General features: G+C 37.5%; 1 protein-coding gene across 1 annotated transcript in view; it reads left to right on the top strand.

Moving 5' to 3' along the window:
• The window catches only part of FRMD3 (FERM domain containing 3), a 121,203-nt gene that overhangs the window by 54,690 nt on the left and 42,549 nt on the right, over positions 1 to 23,964 (top strand). The window contains exons 2-3 of the mRNA XM_042877479.1: positions 11,922 to 12,026; positions 22,333 to 22,375. Of these exons, the coding sequence (XP_042733413.1) occupies positions 11,922 to 12,026; positions 22,333 to 22,375 (148 nt within the window). The remainder of the gene's footprint in view (positions 1 to 11,921; positions 12,027 to 22,332; positions 22,376 to 23,964) is intronic.

Below are 23,964 nucleotides of genomic sequence, written 5' to 3'. Positions count from 1 at the left end.
TTAATTAAATGTTTAAAGGTGTTCCTGTTTAGCACCTTCCTATGTTGTTGTTTTAATGAGTTACAAGGGAGCAAGGATGGTTGAGGGAAACTGGTCAGTGTTTATAAAGGTCTTCTGCATCATTTACATTGACTGAGTGTCTTTACAGTGCTTTTGTCATATATCATGCAGTGCGGAACAATTGCTTGCCTTCACGTGAACTGGCACGGCATTGTGCACAACCTGTGCCCTGGTTTCAGCCCAGAGGGTGCCGACTGCATTGATGTTTGATTCTTGTGAGTGATGGGTGCGTGCTGGTACCAGGCTGGGCCGCTCAGCGGAGTAGATCTGTCACCAGGATAGCATGGTAGGGATGGCTGCAGGCAGGCTGTAGGCTGCAGGTTGGGCAGGTCTGAGTTAATGGAATAAGGTTGTAGAGTCCTCTGTTTGGATTTTTGCCACCTATAAATTGTTTTTTGTCTCTTGTACTTGTATTTAAAAGAAATTTAGAAGTAACTTCTGGTTTAGATTTGGTTTATGTCCAATTGTTCTGAGAAGAATCATAAAATACTTACCACAGTTTTAATTTCCTGAGGTGACACTTAGAAACAAAAGAAGAATTTGTTCTGACTGTGCTATCAAATAGAGGTCTTATTTTCAGTAGTGCTAATGTTGCAGTTCATGTATCATTCAAGGACTAAATGACCTCCATAAAAAGAGAAAGAAAGAGAAAAATCAATCCAATCCCCCCTCCTCTCCTCCCCCCCACTACAAAAAAGAATTGTGAGCTGAGAACTTCTTTTTTGGCATAGAGACAGAAGCTTGCATAGCATAAAGTATGAATTCCTCCTTTGATGCTGGTAACTGGCTTTTATTAGACACAATTGGGGAGCACTGGCACATACACTTTGTTAAAGGAATGCTTCTTTAGGATTGTCTTTCTCCCCAGTTCAATCCATTGTTTGGTTTTCTGAGGATTGGATATCTTAATGCAAGTTTAATTTTGTTTGTTTTCCTGTACAACAGGCCTTTAGCATCTCACACTTCTACAGGATGATGAAGGTAGTGGTGGGGAGTATTGATGAAAAGTTCTTTTTTGTATAATTCTAATAGGGAAATAAATGAATACTCATATATCTGTAAAGCAGTAGCTGAACAGTTTGGAAATTATTTTTGCATGGTAAAAAATTTCTGTCAGCTCACTCCGTGCCTAAAGAGAGTCATGAGATAAAACAGTTTAGCAAGTGGGAAATGACAAAACATATTCTTTAAGTTACAAAATTCCAGCAGTAAATACACATGGGAAAAGTGAGAGAGCATAGTGCAATACTGATAAAACCAAATAGTTTTATCATAATAGGAATTACTTTCCTCGGACAGCTGAGGCAGACGAGTACTTGAAAGAAAAGGTTTGCTGATGGATACCGAATCAAGGTACTGGTTTTCTGGGAGCTGTTGACTTTGTCACCATAGTTGTGGATCAAGGGACAGTATCTCCGATTTGCAGTACTTGGACTGATTCAGCGTGCTGCAGGGCTGATGTTACCAGACCATTGACTACACAGCTGAGCTTGTGACTCTGGAGTAATCCACCTAATGGTGGATTAGATTCCAGTATTATCTTGTCATACATTCTGTTCTTTACATAAGCTTTTAGCCTTGCATATCACTCTGATAGCCTTTCAAATAGGCATTAATCCAGCACTTTTCCTGTCTCTCTCTCTCTGGGGATTATCTTCTGTGATCTTCCTTTTCTTTCTTTTTCCTTCCCAGCGCAGGCTGGACACCCAGCGTCATGCTTGCAAGCATTCACTCTGTTCTTCCCAGTGAGAAGAGAGGAGCAGGGGGGTAACCCCAGCTCCAGAGGATGGATGAAGCTGCTGTTACTAGTGTGTTGAGAGGTGCAAGTTGCTTGTGGAAACATCAGCTTCACTGTTCTATTACTCTATCCAGTTTGCCAGTTATCCAGTTTTCCAGTTTATCTTCTCTGCTGTTGGTTCTGTGTTCCCATTTGGTGTGGAAATAGCAGTGTAGCTGTTCCTGCATAACCCTCATCACGGTTTGGATGCAGTATGGGTGACTGAGGTCTTTCCCTGCCTCCGGAAAGTGTCTTGATTGGCTGGCAGTAAATTTTTGTTGCTTTTCTTTTCTGTAGTACTTGTTTTTGTGTATGAAGTGCACAATGCTTTCCAGCTGTTAGAAAAGGTGGAAATAGTGAGTTGTCTTTGGAGTAGAATATAAGGGAGTTATTTGGAGCTGTTAAACCCACCAAGAAGATTCAGCATTGTACACAACCAGAGAAATGGTTTTGTACTTGTGGGTGTGTGGATTTTTTTGGTCTAAATTCTTATTTGGCTTTTAGATTAGTTTGTAGATTGAGACTGAGACCTCATTCTTGGAATCTGTCGTATGCTTTGCTAGCTGTGATGTGGTGCCCGCTAGCTGCATCTTCCACATTAGTTTTGATCTTGAGGATAGAAGAAAGAAAGCAGTGTTAGCTTTCCCAAATTATGCTGGAAATTGAATAAAAGGATTGGAAGATTTGTTGACAGAAGCACTCATTGCTTTTAAAAAATCAATAGCAGATGGCATCACGAATGCTACACTAATGGAAACTGTTACCAGAAGTGAGCAGTTAGAGCTGCAAGCCTTCTGGGATGTAAAACCTAAATGGCCAAGTACTGCCCATGTGCAGAGGGACAGGAAATGATGATGAGTGCTGCAAATCACTGCATCTGTGGTTTCTTCAGTGTCTGCCTGTCTGGCTGGTGGTGACTTTTGAGAACTGCATATGTGAACTATAAATACTCCTTTCTATCATTTATAATTTAGTCCTAGGTCAGAGTAATTTACTTGCAGAACAACACTGAGGTCAGGAGCTGATTGTGTGAAAGCACGTTCTCCCTGCTTTTGTCTGTGTTCACTCCTGCCACTGGCATTTTACAGCACAGCACGATGGAATACAATTTTCATTTTCCATATAATTTTGTATTTGTTATAGTTTCCTTTGCATAGGCTAGCATGGTAGAATTTTTCCTCAGTGTTTTTTTTTTTTTTTTTTTTTTTTTTTAAACTATATTTTATTATTTAAACAATACAATCTAACAGTAACCTCTAATTTGGTAGGAGGCAAACATTCAGTCTTGTGTATCTGTCCAGCTGTTGCAAATAAATATTGCCAAACCAAAGAGAAATAGGTAACCTCAGATAACACCCTTCATTTCCCAAGAGAGGTAGCATGCAACAGGAACTATCTTTGATAAATTTATTTCTAGCATCAGTATGGCAGATGTTTCTGGGTGAATTTTCAGTACAGTATATGTTTAGCTGTACAATTTCATTTAAGATTAATAAAGATTCCACAGCTGCACTTGCACATACAGCCTCGTCATTTCTCTCCACTTTTTTCTTCTCAGCATAGACACTTCTTTTTTCTTTGCTTTCTCCTGTATCTTTAAATTGTGTTTGCATACTTGTTGCTCAAATGAGTGGAAAGATATATATATATATATTAAATTTAGTTCTATTAATTAACTTATAGCACTTGGGGCTAGACTGATAATTAATTAAGGGCTCAGAAATTTGAGCTTCAAGACTGCTGTTTTTTATGAAAATTATGTTCTTCAGAACTCATTTCAGCTCAGCAAATGACTTTGAAAAGTGGAGGAGTGCCCATTATGAGTGAGATATTTTCATGTTATCTCTGTTGTTAATTTCTAGCCTTTCTGCTAAAATAAATCCATTAGGCATTTTGTGGGGGAAAAACGTCTACTGTAGATGTATATTTTTATCTGTGCACATCCACTTTTTTTTCCCTTTCTAAATAGTTCCTGAAATTTATATCTTAAGATATTGCACTGAGGAGTAAAAATACTATGGTTTCTCTTAAGTTCCTATTTTCTCTTGTCATTAGGGAGAAATACAACTTCACTACAGAAATCCAGGAAAGACGAAACTTAAAGTTTAAATGCTTTTGCAACGTAACAGTTTTTTGTTTGTTTGTTTGTTTGTTTTGTTAACAGCAAAAAATCCCATAAAAGTTCCTTTAGAAATTTTTTTTTCTTTGTGCAGCCTTGTTTGAACTGTATTTCCTGGCTGAACAGCAGCTCTCAAGAAACAACAGTTAGAAGGAGGTAGCTGAAATCGGAGCCTTGAGCTAAATATTTCCTCCTCCGTTCTTATGCTTAACTTCTCATATGGAATGGTGCCCTTTTATAATGTAACTGTAGTAATAGTAGTTTGTTTCTGACTTGAGGCATTCTTGTGGCAAGGAACCTTACTCATGAAGCCAGCTTTCTTTTTGTACATCTTGATATTATAGGGTGTATTTGAGTCTTGTGCATCACTGTGTTGGATTGACACTCTCTTCCCTAGAGGATTTCTTGTACATCCCTCTGTTCCTCACATTTCCTGAGAGAGTCTCTTGTCGTTCAGGTTTACATGGGTAGCATTAATAAATAGATGGTGTTGGGGCTCAATTTCCAAAATTTTTCCAATTTTTTCCTTCCCTAAGCAAAGATAATTAGAACTTTGCTATGGAGAGTGTGTTCTTTGGCTATTTCTTCTGGATTAGGTGAGTGATGCAGTTCTTTAGAAAGACCTGGACATACATAGATAAAAAAACTTTTTACAAAACCTAACTCCATTAAGTTATGTAGTGAAATGGGAATGTCTGCCTGAGAAGATGTATTAACAGGTACAGACTGAAAAATTCATCCTTGCCAGCATTTTACTGATAGGAAATACTGATATGAATTATGGTTAGGTAATTGAATATACAGGATGAAATATATCATTTGCAAGGCATAAGCCATAAGTGGTAGTGTATGGAAGAGTACTTCTCTAATTAAATAATTGCCAGCTGCTTTATCACAATGTTCTTTTTGATCCTTTTATTAAAGAATACTTAAAGAATTTCCTTTGTTTTGGGTTTGTAGAAATACAATTCCCTCATTGTAAAGAAAAGAAGATGCTATTATAAATCTTCTATTTCTAGAATGAAATCTGCCAGTTCCAAGTTAGAGCAGAAAAATTTTCTCTCCCCCTCCAACCCCCCTCCGGATTTAATTACAAAACCCACAAAACCACAAAAAAAAATCACCTGAACTTCCTTGCAATTGACAAAATTTTCAATTTAAATGTGTATAATAGATGTTCTGTGTGTTCCAAGTGTTGGAGAACGTTGATGATGAGAAAGCAGGAAATCCTTTTGAAGGGTTATAGTGTTTTACTTCAGGAATGAATTAGGCATGCTTTTAATCTTTGTGTTTTCAGGGCATTATGCAAGGCCCAGTTCTTACAAACCATCTCCAGAGGTATTTTCCTATTACTGTCTTAAAATAAAGGCTAAAGCTGCCAGGGTGTCCGTCTTATGTGTAGGTGCTGTCATTCATAGTCTCAGTGAATCTGTAAATCAAAAGAGCTGTAAGAATGTTGCCCAGGGTGCTGGAAGTTGTCAGCTTGGAGCTGAGCCAGTGCTACCTTGCTGCCTTCAGCTGCAGCAAGGCTGGGATTCCTTTCCTGATGCTGCTGTTGGGTCAGGACTTAAAAATTTGGCTTGAAGATTTGAATTTTAAGTGGTACTGTGTCGGAGTTGGACTTGATTGTTTATAGTGCCTTTCTACCCTCTCAACACTCCCTCCCTACTTAGTCTTGTCCACCAGACCTCCAGAAGTCTCTTCCAAAGCTTGCAATTCTGTGATTCTGTGAACATGCATTGAAATTTAGACATGCTAAGGTGTTTTCCTTCTCTGTGCCCTCACTGCTTACTATTCATCTTCCAAGGGCTAATTTTCTACTAACCCTGTTCTCCTAGCACGTGCCCAGTGGTGCTTGGTGAATTTCATCACTTTGCCACTGGAAAACAAAAAAAAAAAAAAGGCAAATATGATGGAAGTGCCCCCAAACTGAAATGAACAGGGGATTGTTCCCAGGTGTCCTTTTAGAGCTGCATTTCTGCAGGCTCCAGTTCCAAGTCTCATAACAATTGATGGCAGGTCTGAGGCTATTGGGATTCAAGGTATTCCTCTTATAAAAAGCCTGGAAGAAATGTGGTCACACCAGAAGAGCAGGATCTTGCCCTATCAGAAGAGGAGTTGGAAATGAGAGAGGTGGCAGCTCAGGGAGCAGTGTAAGTTTCTGTTGCTTTTTGTCAGCTGTGTTGCTGCATTAGTTCATTTTTCAATGGGTAATGCTGCTTTCTGAGTTACAGGAACTTTTTTTTGGTTCGTTTGTTTTCTGACCTGATTGTGTTCTTTTCTATGGAGGTGTTAAATTGTTCTTGAATTCAGTATTTAGGTTTTTTTAGGTCCATGGGACATTAAAATATGCCATACACTAAAGAAAGCAATCATTCAAAACCAGATATTATTCCTTCCTTGCCTTGGAGCCTGTTATTTAAACTGAAACATTGGTTTAATTTCTTCTTCCTCTTCTTTTTATTTATTTATTTTTTTAAGGTGGACTTAAATTACTCCTGCAAATGCTTTGGTTTATGAACAGCTTTGCATAGAGGGTATCTGTTGGATACCATTCAATCAAGTAAAGATACCTGTGGGAAAGGGATTGAAAACCCTGCCCAAATAAATGCCATGTTTATAACGTGGTGATGTCAGTGGTTCCTGACTGACAGAAGCACAGCTGGCAGGGCTTCAGTGGTTAGGTAACAGAGCAGAAGTGTTGTTTAATCTGCTTGTGACTTGCTTCCTTGTGACACTATGCAGATAAATAGACCCAGATCTTCACAGTGAAACAAAAGCAAACAGAGGAGCATGAAAGATTTTAAACCTCTGCAAATGCCTTTCACTTTCAGAATTCTGAAACAGTAACAAATGTTTTGTGATCTCATTTCACATCATCAGAGAAGGATTCAATTGGCAGAACAAGATATACTCTCTGTTGATTTTTAGCTTGCACAAGGAAATGAGAAATAAAAAAAACTCAGAAGCAAGCTGAAGACTGGGTTATTACTTTTGTGTTAGATTGAAAGTGCCCAGGAACCACTGAGACCTTTGTTTGGATTAGTTTCTGCATAATAACAGAGTTATGGCAGAACTGGAATGCTCAATCATAAATTTTCAGAATAACAGAAATGGAAATAGTAATAATAGTATCTGGCCATGATAATATAGAATCACTGCGTTGTCTTCATCAGTTCCTAGAGCTTGGGAAGGAAACAGCAAGCAGGATTGTCTTGTGCGTCTATTGATGCAGAACTGCATGATTATGTTTTTTTTGGAATAGAAAAGAGTCCCTTGATTTGCTTGATTATTTCCCAGATGCAGCTTAAAAAAGCAAATTTTCACAGTTACTTGCAAGTCGATCTTCTATGAGATATGTGTTCTATGTCATTTGCAAGGTATTATATCCCTTCCATGTGTGTTGGTTTGTTTTGGGATTTTAGTGATATTAAGGTCAGATATTCAAATGCAGCTTTAGGAAAAACATATCCATCTTGTCTATATCTACTTATTTAAACAGAAAAAATAGCCATGCTTCAAACTATTTATAGGAGTCCCCAAAGACCTGTTTTTATGTACACATGTGGAAGGGCTCCATTATGAAACTTTAAAGCTTCTTAAAAACAGTATTCATAGGAGCACAGAAATGTGAAAGTAAGTATAACTCAGTGGAGTTAACTAAATGTTATAATTGAATTGAAAGGTCTAGGAAAAAAAAAGTGGCTTGATTAAATAACTTCTTATTCTCTCATTAAAAAATATGTACTGATTAAAATCCATGGCATTTTGGCCCTCTTGCATATACACTCTGGTGCCAGTTATTTCTGCTTGGGTTGCTTTCTGCTTGAGAATACTTGATAGTTTCTGGTTGAGATATTGTATAATTACCTACCCTGAAGACTTTAGAAATCTGACTTGGTTTTTGCTCTCAGATTCCTATGATCTATTGCTGACATTTCTTTCATACTGTTTCAGATAATGGCTTTTACATTATGTCATTTTTGTCGTGTTCTGTCAGTGTACTGAAATGTAGCATAAAATATTTTTTTGAGTTGGTAGAATACTTAAAAAAAAATAAAAATAAAAAAATCATTTAATTGGAAAGCCACATAGCAACTGTGTGAGGTTTCAGGCAATATTTTATATTAATTATTCTGTGACCCAAATCCATTCTTGTGCTCTGTTGTGGATGACTGGCAGTTCTTAATTTAATTTATCCATCTTCTTTTACAAATTAGGATAAGCTATGGATTTAATTTTTTTTTTTTTTTTTTTGTCCTATAATATGTAATAAATATATCAAAGAATACAGAAGACAGCAAAGGTTATCAGATGCTAATGCTCTTGAGAATTTGGAGCATTGTTAGTGCTATCTAGAAAATGTTTATGGATTATGTTTTTGGAGAACAAAAAGAACAACCATTGCTCACCCCTCTTAACAACCTATCTGTTTTGAATTGAAATTTAAGGTGCTATGTGTACATCAATATTTTTTTCTCTCTGAGTATGAAATATGATCTTGATTTCATTTAAAAAGCAAGTATTTTAAAATCATAATAGTGGAGTAGTTAACATAGTGTTTCTTGTAACAACAGTCATTATATGATGTGTGTATTTAGGTGCTTTTATCAACTTAGAATCTTTTCTATTGTCTGGTAATAAATCAAGTGGAACTTGGAGCCTGAGTGAATAGCACTATTAACTGACGTATATATTAACCAAAGGTGGAGTTATTAACCACTCCTGTTTATTATCTGTGGAGGAATTAAGGATTCCTAGAGCATCAATCGAGTTCAGAGGCTTTTGTTTGCTCTTTTTTGTTTGACTCATTTCTATCATCAACGTTTCAAGCAAGAAAATGAGGACAGCAGTTCATTTAAGAAGGTAGCTTTGTTGTTGGACAGAAAATCACAGTAAGTGTCCTAGCCTTTTATCTCATTCTGCAGTAACTCATATATTTTCTGTGGTTATTTATGTGGATGAAGCCAATCTCTTGTTAAGTGAATGACTTACATAATGTGAGCCTATAGAAACTGATAAATTTACTGACTCTTCTTCCAGTAACACGCTTTAGTGTTGTCAGAAGAAAACGTGTATAGTCCATTGTCATCTTTTACAGTGTTCTAAAAAAATGGATTTATTTTATACACTGTTGTCAATAAAATCTATTTTTGTGTTTATCTATACATGAGTCACTCAGGAGCTTTTATTTCCCATTCCTGTTTTGTTCACTGTATATTCATCTTAAAACTCTGTGGATCTGCAATTTCATTTGCATTTCTTTCACATTTTTTCTTACTGCCTATGTATTGAAATGTCACAGTGCAATTTTGTCTTAATATTTTGATTCTCTTCATCATAGCATAGTCACAAAAATTTGCAGAGACTTCTAGGATTATAAGAGAGAAAATGCTTCACTGGGATATGGCTGCCCTATAGGAGATTTTTTTTTCTCTCAATCACAAGAACAGCAGTTTTGTTCTTGTGCTTTCCAGTCTTTTATCCAGGCTTTGCCTTTTAGGGAAATTCATCTCTATGCTGTCACTAGCATGCCTGTAACTGTAGTGTGAAAAGTCACTGTACCTGTTAATGTTTTCTAACAGCAAACAAGTAATTTATAAAAATGTCTGGAGACTGTAGAGAAACACTGACAGAAGGAAATGAGTTGCAGCTATGTTGCAGGGAGAAAGAAAGCAGTACAAGGTGCAAAGAAAGCATGAAGTTGAGCAAGCATGTACAGAAACACACTGGGTTAACATCCCTTAATACTATTTAAAAGAAGGAAAACAAAGTGCAGAAATACATGGCACAAACAAGGTAGTGATATCCTTTGGGCAAGAAGTAGTACATGGAAGAGCAAAGGACTTGCAGGAGAGGGTTAGATATGTGAGAAGTGGAAGGAAGCAAAAGGAAGTTGTGGTGAGAGTAGGTAGCTTCTGTTGTAGGAGGGGAAGCAGAGGCATCACATCCATGAAAAGACACTTGGGGAGAAATGAACAGTTCAAGTGTGGCTGGAGGTGATCTCACGAGGAGAGAAAGTCCATGGGCCAAGAACAGGGTCAGTCCCCCAGCCCCCAGGACACACAGGGAACGGTTCAGCACTCTGGTGGTTGCTTAACTGAGAATGCTTTATATTTAGTTCATTGAATGGAATGGAATGGATGTACAGGAACTAGATCTATGTCAGAAAGTCTTATTAATTGAAAAAGTAACAGAATACCTATTAAAATAGAGCTTATTTGTTTAACACTTCAGTCTTGAAGCTGCAGTACTGTATTTAGTTGTGAGGTCCCCAGTTCAAAAAAGACAAGAAACTACTGGAGACAGTCCAACAGATGGCCACAAAGATTATGTGAGGCCTGAAGTATCTCCCTTATGAACAAAGGCTGAGAAACTTGGAGCTGTTCAGCCTGGAGAAGAGAAGGCTTAGTGGGGATCTCAGTAATGCTTATACGTACCTAAAGGGCAGGTATCAAGTAGATGAGGCCAGGCTCTTTTTGGTGGTGTCCAGTGACAGGATAAGGGGCAACAGGCATGGGAAGTTTCATCAGAACATGAAAAAGAACTTCTGTACTGTGAGGTTGACAGAGCACTGGAAACAGACTGCCCAGAGAGTTTGTGGAGTGTCCTTTTGTGGAGGTATGCAAAACCCACCTGGACAGTTTCCTGTGCAACTTTCTTTAGGGCACTTGCTTTAGCAGGGGAGGTTGGATGATTTCTAGGTGTCCCTTCCAACCCATAGGATTTTGTAATTTTGGGATTCTGTATCTTGTGTTTTCTTTGGGAAGCAGTAGGTCTCACCTGCCTGTAGCGGTCATGCTGCCATTCCCTCCTATGCACTGCAGAGCACATCCTTGGACTGGTTGCGGTGCTTTTCCTGCCTTAGCCACTCCTGTGTGAAACCCAGGAGGTACTGACTTCCAGTTTTGTAAAAGACCTTGCGAAATGCAGGAGCTGCCTCTTAATTTTTGCATAGCTATGTTGTTCACATAGTTTAGACTGTCTCTTAGCTTCTTAAAGGAAGATTGAGTAAGGCATAGCATTTAGTTTTCAAGGAACCATTTGGAGGAACAGTTAAATATTTTTTATATGTCGTGATTGTGCATTCCATGTAGTTTCACTTTTGTAGACATTAAAGTATTAAGTTCAAAGACTCAGGTGGAGTGAGGGGCAGACATGCAGAGATCTGGAACTGAGACATAGGGAAATACCTGTGGCTCCTAAGAACTGACAGTTCTAGGTGTAAGCTTTTGGCCCAGTGTTAATGCTTACATGAACCAGTTTGCTGGTTATAGAATAAAAAAAAAAAAAAATCACATTTCTTTACTAAGAAGAAATGTGAAGATTCCTGTAGATTCTCCATATCAGCTGGTAAATTAAGGAGAGATATGCAATGCTATGAGGATCAAAGAAAGCAGAAATAAACAATGAGTTTGTGTGTAGAGCTGGTTTCCTTACGGCTGTTGCTGCCCAGTGACAATGCAAAGAATAAAACTTGAGGTCATTATTCTGCACATTACTGTTACTGTAGTGCTGTGATTATTTATTTATTTATCTATTTTTTTCTGTGTGCGTTGTATAAGCATCCAGTAAACTGCCAAAACTGCTTGCAAGCCTGGGGACTCAAAAAGCTACACACCATTTTGTAATTCTGTATGTAAATGGGTATCTGTTATGCCATCATAGCATCAGGTAGAAATGAGGCTACCAATAATAACTGAACGTAATAAATGAGCATCTGTTAGAGTGGCATGAGTTTTCCTGAGGCTGAAGTAGTAATAGCATTTTCTTAAGGAATCACTTTGGAAATGTGCAGGGAGTACACTGATTACTAATCTGCTGCATCTTTGAGAGGAAATAAACACTCACATTCTCTTGTGAATAACATCATGAGCTGTTTTTTTAAACACTTTGTTTAAGTGTTATTATAGATAGTGAATTAGAATATGCAGAATAATATATCAATTCCTTCTCTTTTTACAGAGGGAAACGAAAGGTCAGTTTCTCATAGATCACATCTGCAACTATTACAGCTTGCTGGAAAAGGATTATTTTGGCATTCGATATGTTGACCCTGAGAAGCAGAGGGTAAGTATATGAATTCTGAGTACATTTGTTTTTAAGTAATGATAAATTATTAGTTTTCTCAATAAACAGGAAAATTCGAATGCAAACGTGTCTCTGAGCATAATGCATAGATGTTCCACGGAGTAGCATTATTTGATTAATTTTTCCATCACTTCATGTATTTAGTTTCAGTTTAATTGATATATTCTGATTTGTGTAATTCTTCTGAAGGTAGAAAAGATTATGGGCGTGACTCAGAGGTAGCTCAAGATGGCTCTAGGCTATGGCAGTGGACTGGAATTTGGTATTTCTCTTATTTTGTCAAGTATTCTTGGGAGATGAAGGTAGGAATCTTGTTGACCTTAACAACCAGAAATAGTCATTCAACTCTACTTTTCACAGAATGAATAGTCTGTGATTTGTCAGGTTGTGGGATGTTCTTCAGGTTAATTCCTCCTTTGATAAATCTTATATTTGCATAATAAAGTTTACTAACCTCTTCTCTAGGCAGCTACGTGGACACTGCTTAGTCGTCTCTCTTAGGTGAAAGGTGATCCAGCAGGTTATGATCTATAGGTGATTTACTACTACTGCTACTGTCAGTCCCTGTTTGGTTTCACATGACTGTTACTATGTGAAAACAAGGAAGGATGGTCAGCACAGGAAGCAGCTGTCTTCAATAGTGAAATTCAGAAGTGCCTCTCCTGGTCTCAGGATTAAGACGTAAATATGACTTTTAGCATGGAGGGCATGTAGTGGCATTTAATCTGTGGAAATTATCACCTCTTTGAAATTGCTATGATTGAGGAGGAGAAACATAGTTTTCTGAATATCTATACCAAAACTAGTTATCTCAAAAATCACTGAAATCAGCACTCTCTGCTCAAAAGTACAAAACTGGAATAGCTTTGCCAAGCTGCAGCAGGTGATTTTCATTACATCCTTTACAATTAAACCTGCCTTCAGGTACAGGGCTCCCAGCACAAGAAAGATAGGAATCTATTGAAGTGGGTCCAGAGGAGGCCATGAAGATTATCAGGAGGCCATGAAGATTATCTCCTTTGAAGACAGGTTGAGAGAGCTGGGCTTGTTCAGCCTGGAGAAAAGAAGGCTGCAGGGTGACCTCACTATGGCCTTGCAATTCTGAAAGGGAGCTTACGAACAGGAGGGAGACCAATTTTTTACACAGCAGATAGTGAGAGCATAAGGGAAATGGTTTTGAACTAAAATGGGGAAGATTCAGATTAGACGTTGGGAGGAAATTCTTTACTCAGAAGATGGTGAGGCACTGTTACAGGCTACCCGGAGCAGCTGTAGATGCCCCATCCCTGGAGGTGTTCAAGGCCGGGCTGATGGGCAGCCCTCTCCACAGTAGGGAGTTGGAATCTTCTATGTTCCTGCAGCCAAAGCCATTCTATGATTCTTTGATTTTACATACATACATACATACATACGTACATACATACATATATATATATATATATAAAGAAAAAAAAAAGCAGAGTAACTAGCAGTTTTTTTGATCAGTGTACTTGATTATTTGTGTTTAGTAAAGCTATAGACATTTTAACATGGTTGGAACTGGTAGAAGTAGGTGAAATGCTGGATTAGACTATGACTAGGTAGGCCCTAAGGAATACTTACTTTTGTTAGGCCTTGCTCTGACAGTCATTCAAAAATTGCTATGGTAGAGTTATTTTCCTTAGTAACAGTCAAGAGGTTTTTTGTTTGTTTGGTTTTTGTTTGTTTGTTTGTTTGTTTTTGTTTGTGTGATGACAATTTCCACAGTTTTGTATTTTGATAGTTGTGAGGTTAGCTTGCTCAAATAAATAAAAACAGCAAAAAGCCCAGTCCTGAGATATCTGCTTATAGAGATAAGCTGCAGCAAGCAGTGAGTGTAGATAGTAAATATCTGTAAGTAGTATTCACCATATGCTTGTTTTAAACTAGAAGATAGATTTGGATTTCTTTTTAAGAGCTTATTTCTAAAGTTATGTCTGATGATTTGACTGAGAACAATTGCTTTGAAAGGAGGTGATAATTCATTCGAAAACACTTTAGGATAAATCATCCTAAGCTCAACTCCAAACTTGTAAGGAATTTACTGTTCCAGCTGGATGCACTTCAGCTATTTGGCCCAATGGGATTCATCCAAGAATACTGAAAAAGCTGGTTCATGTCATCACAAAAGCTTTCTCAACTATTTTTCAATGGTGTTGGGAATCTGGAGAGGTCTTAGTTGACTGGAAGCTGGAAAGGATAATGGAAATTTTCAAGAAGGGCAAGAAGGAAGATCCTGGTAATTACAGACCTTATCACAGTGAAGGTTATAAACTATCCCACTGTTATCAGAAGTAACTAATTTAAAGTTGCTAACCAAAATTAGAGTGCTGTGCAGTCACCAACTATGTGGAGTTTAAAAAGAACAAGTGCCAGCATCTGCACCAGGGACAGACAACCCTGGCTGCATGTATGGACTGGGAGATGAGATGCTGGAGAGCAGCCCTGTGGAAAGGGAATCTGGAGGCTCTAGCTGACAGCAAGCTGAAGTAGTAGTTAAAAGACACTTGGTTCTACTCCAGCTGTGCTCTTTGGATGTTCCTTTGGGGAATCTGTGCCTTAGGGTAGCCTGGGAAAAGCCAGATTATACTAAGTTTGCAGTAAATTGTAGTATGCCATTTTATGTTTAGTTGCACTATAATGGGACCAGATGAGTTCTTAGTTCTGTTGAATTTTTAGCCTATGTTCCTGCAGAAACTAGGTATATAGAATCACCATACCTTTCTCCTGAGCTCTCACCTGTAATAATTTTGATGCAGGTTTCAGTCAAATTTTGCTAAGGATATAGGTCTGAAGTATTTCCTTAAGATTTCACAAAGATGAGCTGCTACATTTTTAAGTAAAACCCTGTTACTCCTCTTATTAAGGGAAATGCTATGGGGCAAACCTACTGTATGGTGAATCTGAAGAGACTGGGAAGAGGGACAGTCTAGGAATCTAGTAACCTTCATTTGGGATTTGTATTTTTTTAGAAATAAGTGGAGACATCACCTGGAGGAGGTGTTAATAATTCTGCTGCTCAAGGAACTATGTATTGATAGTTTTTCCATGCACTATCTATTATACTGAGGCAAGTTATCTACTGCCACCCTTGAGAAAGTGCAGCATAGCTAATTCTGTTCCAAAGGTCCCAGGCTGACAGAGCACTTTTTTTTTTTTTTTTTTTTTTTTTTTTTTTTTTTTTTTTTTTTTTCCCCCCCCACAGTCTTTGGACTTTAATGGAAATACAATTAAGTAATGTAACTACTGTTCAGCATCGCTCATTAGAAAGACAATTCTTGGTGAAGGAGACCATTGATATTGAGAATAGTGGAAGACTGGGTTGAAGGAATAAGGCAGTATAATGAAATTTACTCTTCAAATTTCTTTGGGAGGGCACCTGAGCAGAGATTTAAAGTTGGAAATTCTAAAATTTAAATTTGTGGGTTTTTTTTTCTTTTTTTTTTCTTTTTTTCTTTTTTTTCTCCCAATGGTGATTTTAGCACATGAGTGTGAATTTTTTTTTTTTTTTTTTTTCCTAATTAGAACATATGTAATGGTAGATAGGTAAAAATGCCTTGCAATTAACAAAGGGGTATGCTGAAAGAATTTTGTGATATGCAAAGTACTTGTAGGTCTGTGAAGTATCCGTGAGGTCCCACCAGTTGCTGTAGAAATTTCTGAGAATATAATCACTCTGAAGCATCAATATACTTTCTCATTTGGATAGGCTGCTGGGCTGTTTGGGAACAGCAATGTGTGCAGTACTAGTTCTGCACAGGTATGCCTGGCAGTATTAGAAAAAAGCTATTAACTCAGTGAAATTGCTGTATCAATACACTCCCAGTAACAGAGTGGATCCTCAGAGGTGGCTATGACTACACTGACATTTTCTGACATCTGCAGTGCATGGAGCCTGGCTCTGCATATTGTTAGAAAGAGAATAGTGGACACTACTGCCTTGCTGGTACACTGCCTGTAATTCCCGTAAACAACAGTCTCAAATCCAATCTCCATTTTGCTTTCAAACTTAGAAGCACTGAAAGCTGATAGGCCCATCATAGGCAGATTTTTTAACAGATGACATGCTCATTTTGCTATAAGGCTATTGGAGATCCCCTTTATAGTCTAGAATGCATCATATATAACAGACCTGGACAGAGTGTTTGTTTAACCTTACAGCTCAAATTGTTCAGCACTGTATTTAAAATAAAGGAAATTGGAGTCTTCTGTCCTACAGTAAGAGATTCCTTTACCATGATGTAGCAGTTCTGCTTTTAATGGGGCATGTACACAAAATATACAGCAGTGCCTCATCAAAGAGACCTTTTGAAGGAGTCAGCAAGTCTTGGGTACAGCTGATCTCTGCTTTAGCAGTAGCAGCTGTTTAATGTTCTTCAACGTGTGCACTTGTTTTCACGTGAAGGTGCTGAGGGTTGACTGAAAGAGACAACAGAAAATTTCCAACCTCAATTAATAAAGCTACATTTTTTTGTATTGGCTTGCAAGGGTCCGTGAAGCTTTAGGAAAGGAATGGTAGAATGACTGAGACATAGGTTAATTAAAATTTTAATGCTTCACTGTGTATATGAATCTGTCATCCTGTACAGAGTTACCACAAAAATTATGTGCTTTTGCATCAAGTGTTGATGTGGTACTGGTTGGTGCCTACAGGTAAGGTTATGCTGTTTCAAATAATATTGTAGAATTAGAAAAGAGAACGCCAAAAAAAAATAACATAAAATAGGAATGGGTTTCATAAAAAAGATGTAACAGATTGAGTAGGAGATACAGTATAAAATGGCTGGAAGAGAGTGACCAGGCAAAGATAGTTAAGTAATTCTTAGAACTAAAGGCACTTAGCAAAATCATGAAGCAGCTGATGTACTGAAAGGCTATTTTTAAAATACTGTCCTCAGTCATAAATATGTTATTGTAAATGCCAAAATTATTTTAAAATGTTGAAAAATAAATATTTAGACATATTGCTGAAGTCTACAAAGACTAAGGAGGCATCTATGGAGCCTGAAGTGGGTGCTGTTAGAAGAAAAGACCAGTGACTAAGCCAGCAACTATTTCTGTTCTTTTTTTGGAAATTTTTTGGAAGTGTTTGTTTCCTTCAGGACAGAGTGGCTACCTTCAGGATAGAGTGCTGTATTGAATAGGTACTTTTCTCAACCAGTGTAAGTGCATTTATGAATCCTAAACAAAAATTTGACACATCAATGGTAGTGTGAATATGTACTCACACTTAATTCAGCAATAATGCTACTAACTGATATATCTTTTGTGAAGACTAGTAACCTGATAAACTGAACCATTGTGCAGGCTGTTCTAATAAAGATAAAGATTTTTATTCCATCATCATAAAGCTGTTCGGATCATGAGAGTGTGGCAATTCAAGCATACATCAGTAAATGAAGATTTTAAAGACAGATATTCAACTAATGTAGAGGTTATTTGTCAGCTGAGCTGCTCCGACATACAACATTGGACAGTCTCTGAAAAAGTCAGTATAATTGCATATAATTACAGAATGACAGTCTGGAAAATTTTTTAATAAATTCCAGCTCATAATTGTACAAAAGGTGCTCCTGTTCTAGTAAGTGGTACTGTTTCTGATCTGTTGTTACTTCTTGCTTAGCGCACCACTGACCACAGTTGTCCTAATTTTGAGAAGAGTAGGGAAGAGCTCTTTCGCTGCAATAGAACAGTATCAGTATTCTTTTTTAGAGTCTCCTGAGGGCATAAAAAAAAACGATGTCAGCCCTAAGGCATGAAGAAGGTGGCAAGCAGTCACCATGGGTCATTTGGCTGATATAAAGTAAGCACTCAATTAATTTCTTTGTCTGACAGCTGCCATTAGCTTTGGGTACTGTTACATTTTTTTTAAAAAGTTCAAATTTTATCAGGCAGTGACCTGGTGCAAGCTGCTGCCCTGAGGCTAAAGCAAATTGATTTTGCTTTTGTTTTTTGTTAAAGGGAAGGGTAAGGCATTCATTCCAACAATTAATGTATGGCTGAGGTTTAAATAAAATAGTTTCGTTACTTTTCTAGCAGCGATTCCATGCATTTTTCCATATTCCTACTCTCTTTTATCCCTTGATGTCTTTAAAGCTAGTCCATTCTTGGCCAGAGTATTACCGCGATGCCTGCTGGTTCTTCTAATTGTTTAACCATAGGCATACCTGAGCCCTGTATAATTGCTTGCTGAAGAAAATTTAAATATTAATTACATTTCAGATGTTTTGGTAATCCCTTTTGTTACTGCTGATCTTGCAAACACATGGGTTAAATCAAAACCCTCTACTGTTAAGGAAGAGGAAGACATTAATGAATTTGTTGGTCAGATCCTAACCATCTGGCTCAGCAATTATTTAGAATCTTAGCTTTGTTTTACGTCAAGCTTGTACTAGATTCCACTGAAACAGGAAATGGAACACACATCTTTGCACTGTAGAGTTGCTGTCACAATGTGGAGGAAGAATGGTATGGGAATTATAATTTATGGCACCTGATGCCTTTACAAGGCCTGTGAGAGCAGATACTGAACATTATGTGTTCCTTCCTTCCCCCTTTTTCTTCTAAATGCCTTATTCCTGTGCTGTAGTGAAACCAAAATCAGTCTTGTCTTAGCTTTGCAGTAAATTACCTCATTTGAAGCAGCTTACTGGTTGCTGTATTTTTGCTAGAAGCACATTAGCATTTGCAGAGTTAAATCCGCTTACTAGAATGGAGCTTGTACCCTTGTGTGGTGTTCTTGCTCAGTGAAAACTCTTAGTACATCAGCTACTCAGCATTTGTAAGAGGCACACACCTGGCCTCACTAATGACTACTCAGTGCCACTTAAATTCTGTTCAGAGGTGAGGGTTGCATTTGCAAAGTAAAAATTACTCTAGTCTAAAACACAGTTTGCAGTTGCAAGGAACCCTTAGTGGGAGAGCCTGCAGTTACTCAAGGACAGATGCAGAAAACAGTTTTAAGCATACTGCACAACATCTAAGGTGTAATATTTTGCTTACTCATAGCTGGCACTTGAAGCATCAAGAGTAAGTAGCTATCTTTGTGATTGACCTTTAGTATCTCTAAATGACTTGCTCTCTGCCTTCTGCTTCTGCAAGGGCATCTGGCTGACCATCCAGATACCCAGCCCACATTCAAACTACTTTCAGCAGAAGAGGTTAGAAATTAATGTTGGGCATGAGTCTTGTAGCAAGCTCTTTGGTAATAATAGGTGCTGGCTGGATTAGAATTAAAGTCTTCTATACTGGATGAGGATTGTGTTACTAGTGCGCCATCTGGGAAATGAGAGACTCAGCCACTGCAGGAATGCTTTCTATTCATAAAGGTTGGAAAAGACAACTATGATTACCTTGTCCAATTGTCACCCATCACCAGCACGCCCATTAACCATGTCCCTAAATGCCAGGTCTACCCTGTTGAGAAGATGTAAACCATCTTCCAATTAAGAACCCTGTGTTGATGACAGTGTGAAATTTATGAGACAAATACAATGCTGTCCTCTCACCCCCCCCAGATTTGCACATTTCTCTAGAAAAAAAAAAAAAAAAATCTTGTAATGGGTTCCAGATTTAAGGGTGGCTTAATTTGCTAATTTATTTTATTTGTCTTATGAGATGCTAGCTGTAAAGAAAGTTTGAAACACCTGTGGTCTGTTCCCACAAGACAGTGTGGTATATGGTAGTGTTGAGACACTTCTGTAACTGAAGATCTAAAATGGTTTTAAAAAGTTGCTCAATAAGCTAACTGAAAAGGAAATGTTACATTTTCCCTTCAACTGTTGATTTTTTCTTCTCCAGAAAAAAATGTAGAAAAAAGTTTGGTAACAAAACATATTTTGTAATGAAAATGCTTTCCAATTGAAATCTGCTGCAACAAACCTTGAGTGAATTTATAGGATCCTTAATCTTGTCCTAGCTATAACAGCTTATTAATCTTGGAATAAATATAGCATGAATATGGAAGAGATGAGGCACAATTTTTAATTATTAATTTTTAATTATTAATAGTTAACTCTGTGAGACTTGAAGATAAATACTTGAGGGAAGATCTTTCCTACAACTAAAATTGAAATATGCAGACAAATATAGGGGTGGGTATTTTCAGAAGTGTTGATGAGGTGTTTATATTCCCCTGACAGTCAGATAGCACTAGACACCTAATTGCTGTGTCTTTGAAAATCTCCAAAAATCATAAAGTAACTACTTAGTTTTCTGGAAGATTTGACTGAATTGCCTATATATTTCCATCAACAGAGGTCACTATGGAAATCTGAGCTTCTAAAAGCTTCCTGTCAGTTCCCTGACCTCCAAGTGAAAACTGAGACTGCTTCATTGTTCCATTTGCTCCATTTTTAACCCACAAAAGCCGGGCCTTAGCGAAACATCTGTTCACTTCTGGAAGTCTGGTGCATGAGGAATTTTTCTGTATTTGTACACCCTGTTTTATATGGTGCTCAAGGATATTTTCCAGTACTTGCTCCATTCAGTTCTTAAATCCCTTAATTAAATAAAAAAGATAAGTGCATTAATTATTTTCTCCAGCTTGCCCTTTCCCTTATTCATGAATTGTGAGGATTTCATATTTGCAATTTTATTATTATTTTTTTTTTTGTCTCTGCTTTTTATTAGAATAGGTAATTGACTTCTTCAAATAGCCATAGGAGCAGACCTGTGTGCTGGTATTTCAGCTTGGCCTTTCAAAAGAAAATATCAAACAAAACGTGGCCTGCTCTTACTGGATGAAAATATTGAGAAGCCTTCTGATTCTCCACTCTCTGGGAACATTACGGGACTATTCCTTGTCCATATTCTCTTTTCTATCTGACTCTTCAGTGAGAACTGTCTGGATCCTGGTGATAGTGGGGTGGGCCTTCTGAATAGGTTAAGGAAAGTAAATTTGCATCTATGCATCTTAAGTGCTTTACTATCTGTTGGTTCTGATCTATGAAGTACTGTATCAAATTTCTTTAATTACCTTTTTAAGGACAACCATTACCTTCACACCATTCACTATTCTTCAGAGCAAGATAAAGAAATAACACATCTGTGTGATCTGGAAAAGAGTCAGATGTGCTAGACATTTGATGAGTTGGTGATCCAGGCGTTATTCTCTCACTAATATTTCATTCCCTTACAGCAAAAAGAAATACACTGAGCAGAAGGGAGAGGGAGAAATTGTGTAAATTTTTTTTTGTTAGATGGGGCTTGGGATGTGGGCTTTGTTTTGTTTTGTTTTGTTTTATGTGAGTACTAGGTTTCCATAAGTCTCACAGCTGTAAGAGAGTTTCAAACAGAAGTATGTAATAATGCTTATCTCCAAATCTTCAATATTGCTGTTAACTGTATGTGAATGTTCCTGAAAAGCCACAGAATTTGCCTTTAAAGGCATTTCAAATATTACACACGGTCATACAGTTACGAAGTTTTCTTCTTGAAGTAGGATTTAGAGCCACAATGAAAAGGGTTAAAAATATAGCGCCCTCCCCTCCCCACTCCCCGTGGTCTAAGGCCCTCCAGTGTTGATGCTGCTTACTAAAGCTGAATAGTACACTTTTTGACCAGCTGCTTCTGCAGCACAGATCTCATTTTAGCGTGGAGATTTTTTGCTTACTGGAAAAATCCTTGTACAAATGCTTTTGGCTGTAGTCAGAAGTGGTACTTGAATATCAGCATGTTCTTTTGTCAATCAAGACATCCTCCTGAACAGTTCAGCTAGTGTGAGCAGGAGATGTGGTAAGGCTCTTAACTGAAATGTGAGCCTACTTTTACGTCACCAAAGCATTTGGGTTTATTTTCCAGGAGAGTGAAAACTGAAAGTTTTCTTTCCATTACAGTACTTCCCCTCAAAGTTAGAAACTTAGGTAGGCATTCTTACCTCTCTGTTGTGCTTTCACTGTCCACAAAGTAAACATTTTGTGGAAAATACAATTTTTGGATAGAATGAAGTGTGCCTTTCAAATTTTCAATTCTTCCTAGAAAAGAGCAATAGTTTGTATTCTGAGAATATTGACTGAAATATATTATTTATACATTCTTTAGTTACATAGGGTCTGTAGAAGACAGCAGTAATGAACAGGAAATGTTTATGTTTCTGAACAATTTATACAGTGCAATTACAGTATAATAACAGCATGGAGGTGGCTTTACCTTGTGTCTGGTAAAAGAAAAAATGCTACTTCCCATTTTTTATGCCACATATGTCTTCAAGGATTTTGTTGCCTCCTGTGATCTGTATTAACCTCTGATCTCCGCTTTGCCTTTCCAGCACTGGCTTGAGCCCAATAAGTCCATCTTCAAGCAAATGAAATGTAAGTGTTGAGAGCTTGTGTTTTTAATGTGGTTTTGAAGTGCTCAAAGTCTTTTCTGTGCTTCTGTGCAATATTTTAGAGTGCACTTTATTTATTTCCTGTTGGAGAGAGGCCTTTCATGGTCTATCCAGAATCTCTGTAAAACCTTATTTCACTGTTCTTTCACAACTCTGCACACCTTATTGTGCAAGGTAGGAGCCAGAGGCCAGCTGACATTTGTGGAGTGGCAGATCTGGTGAGGAAAGGACTTGTATCCTGTGGCTCTCTATTTCAGTCAGCTTAGTCAAGCATTGGGAGGCAGCAATGAAGTATGGAGTGTGACCATCTACTGTATGGAGTGTGACCATCTACTGTGATCACTGTTTTGTTGTTGTTTATTTGCTCATTTGCTTGCTTTCCACAGCTCAGTGCTTCCTGCCAATGCAGAGCGTTAGTTTAAGATCATTGTTGCAGACAAATAAACTTAAGTGCTAGGTAGCTGTGAATTACTGCCATAGACAAGGAGAAAATTACAACCTTTTTTTTTAATAAAATAGAAATGCATCATTTGAACTGTCTGTTTGAAATGTTATGATCTGGCTCATGCTTTCCATTAAATGGTCCAACTGTGAAGACCTTGTCATTAAACAGAGGTACTTCAATACTCAGAACTACAGCAGAATACATCCAGCAGCAAAAGTAGCTGTTTATTTGACTGTTGCTGGAGACTTGATTTAGGGCTCTGGGAGTTGCATCTTGTTCAGAAAAAGTTGTTGTCTATCAACTTAGATTCTGAAATGAAGGCAGGTTTTACTCACAAACCTCTTTGTAGGCAATTACTTTGTTTTTAAAGTATGAATACAAGGAATATTTTATTTGGGAGACTGCTTATTTTAAAATGAGATGAATCTAAAGAGATTGTCAAATATGTAAAAACAAACAAAAACACCTGGGTGGAGGATGGATGGAATTCTCCCATTAGTGCTACAGTGTATATATTGCAAGATGTGCATACATATGCATATTCATGGGCACTAGCTTATTCACTGTGTTATGGTTCATGTGTTTATTGTATGATGTTTTAGGTAGCAAGAGTGCTGTGCTTTTATTGCATAGCAACATGTTCAGGAGCTCTGCCAACAGATGCACCGAGAGTGTTTTGATTTATTCAGAACAACTCTTGTCTGTGTATATATGTTGCCTAGATGTGATTGATGGTAGTTAATAAATTCCATAGATGTTGTGATGTGATGGACTTATCAGAGGGCCTGTGTGGCTTTTGTGGTAGAATCCTAATCAAAACTCTGAGGACTGAAAGCAAAATGTTAAATGAAGTGAAATAGTTGCAGCTAGTATGAGGTTATTTATCACTGTGGAAAGTCTAAGTCTCAAGAACAACAACAAAAAGAATTAGAGACCAACAGAGGTGTTTTGTTATCATCCTAAGATTTGGGAAATAAATAGAATTAAATGTGCAGTTGGCTTTTCGTGAGCAACTTTCATTTTAATACTAGTGTAGCTTAATTTTATTTTTTGTAATAGATGAAGGACTTTAGTTTCTACATTAGTGCCTTAAGGAAACAAAACAAGTATATATACATTTTATATAC

This window comes from Lagopus leucura, unplaced genomic scaffold (assembly GCF_019238085.1).
Source record: "Lagopus leucura isolate 7727_CA_CO unplaced genomic scaffold, USGS_WTPT01 Super-Scaffold_100018, whole genome shotgun sequence".
Taxonomy (NCBI): Eukaryota; Metazoa; Chordata; class Aves; order Galliformes; family Phasianidae; genus Lagopus; species Lagopus leucura.
Note: the sequence above shows the minus strand (reverse complement) of the source record. Positions and strands in the feature narration are given on the sequence as shown.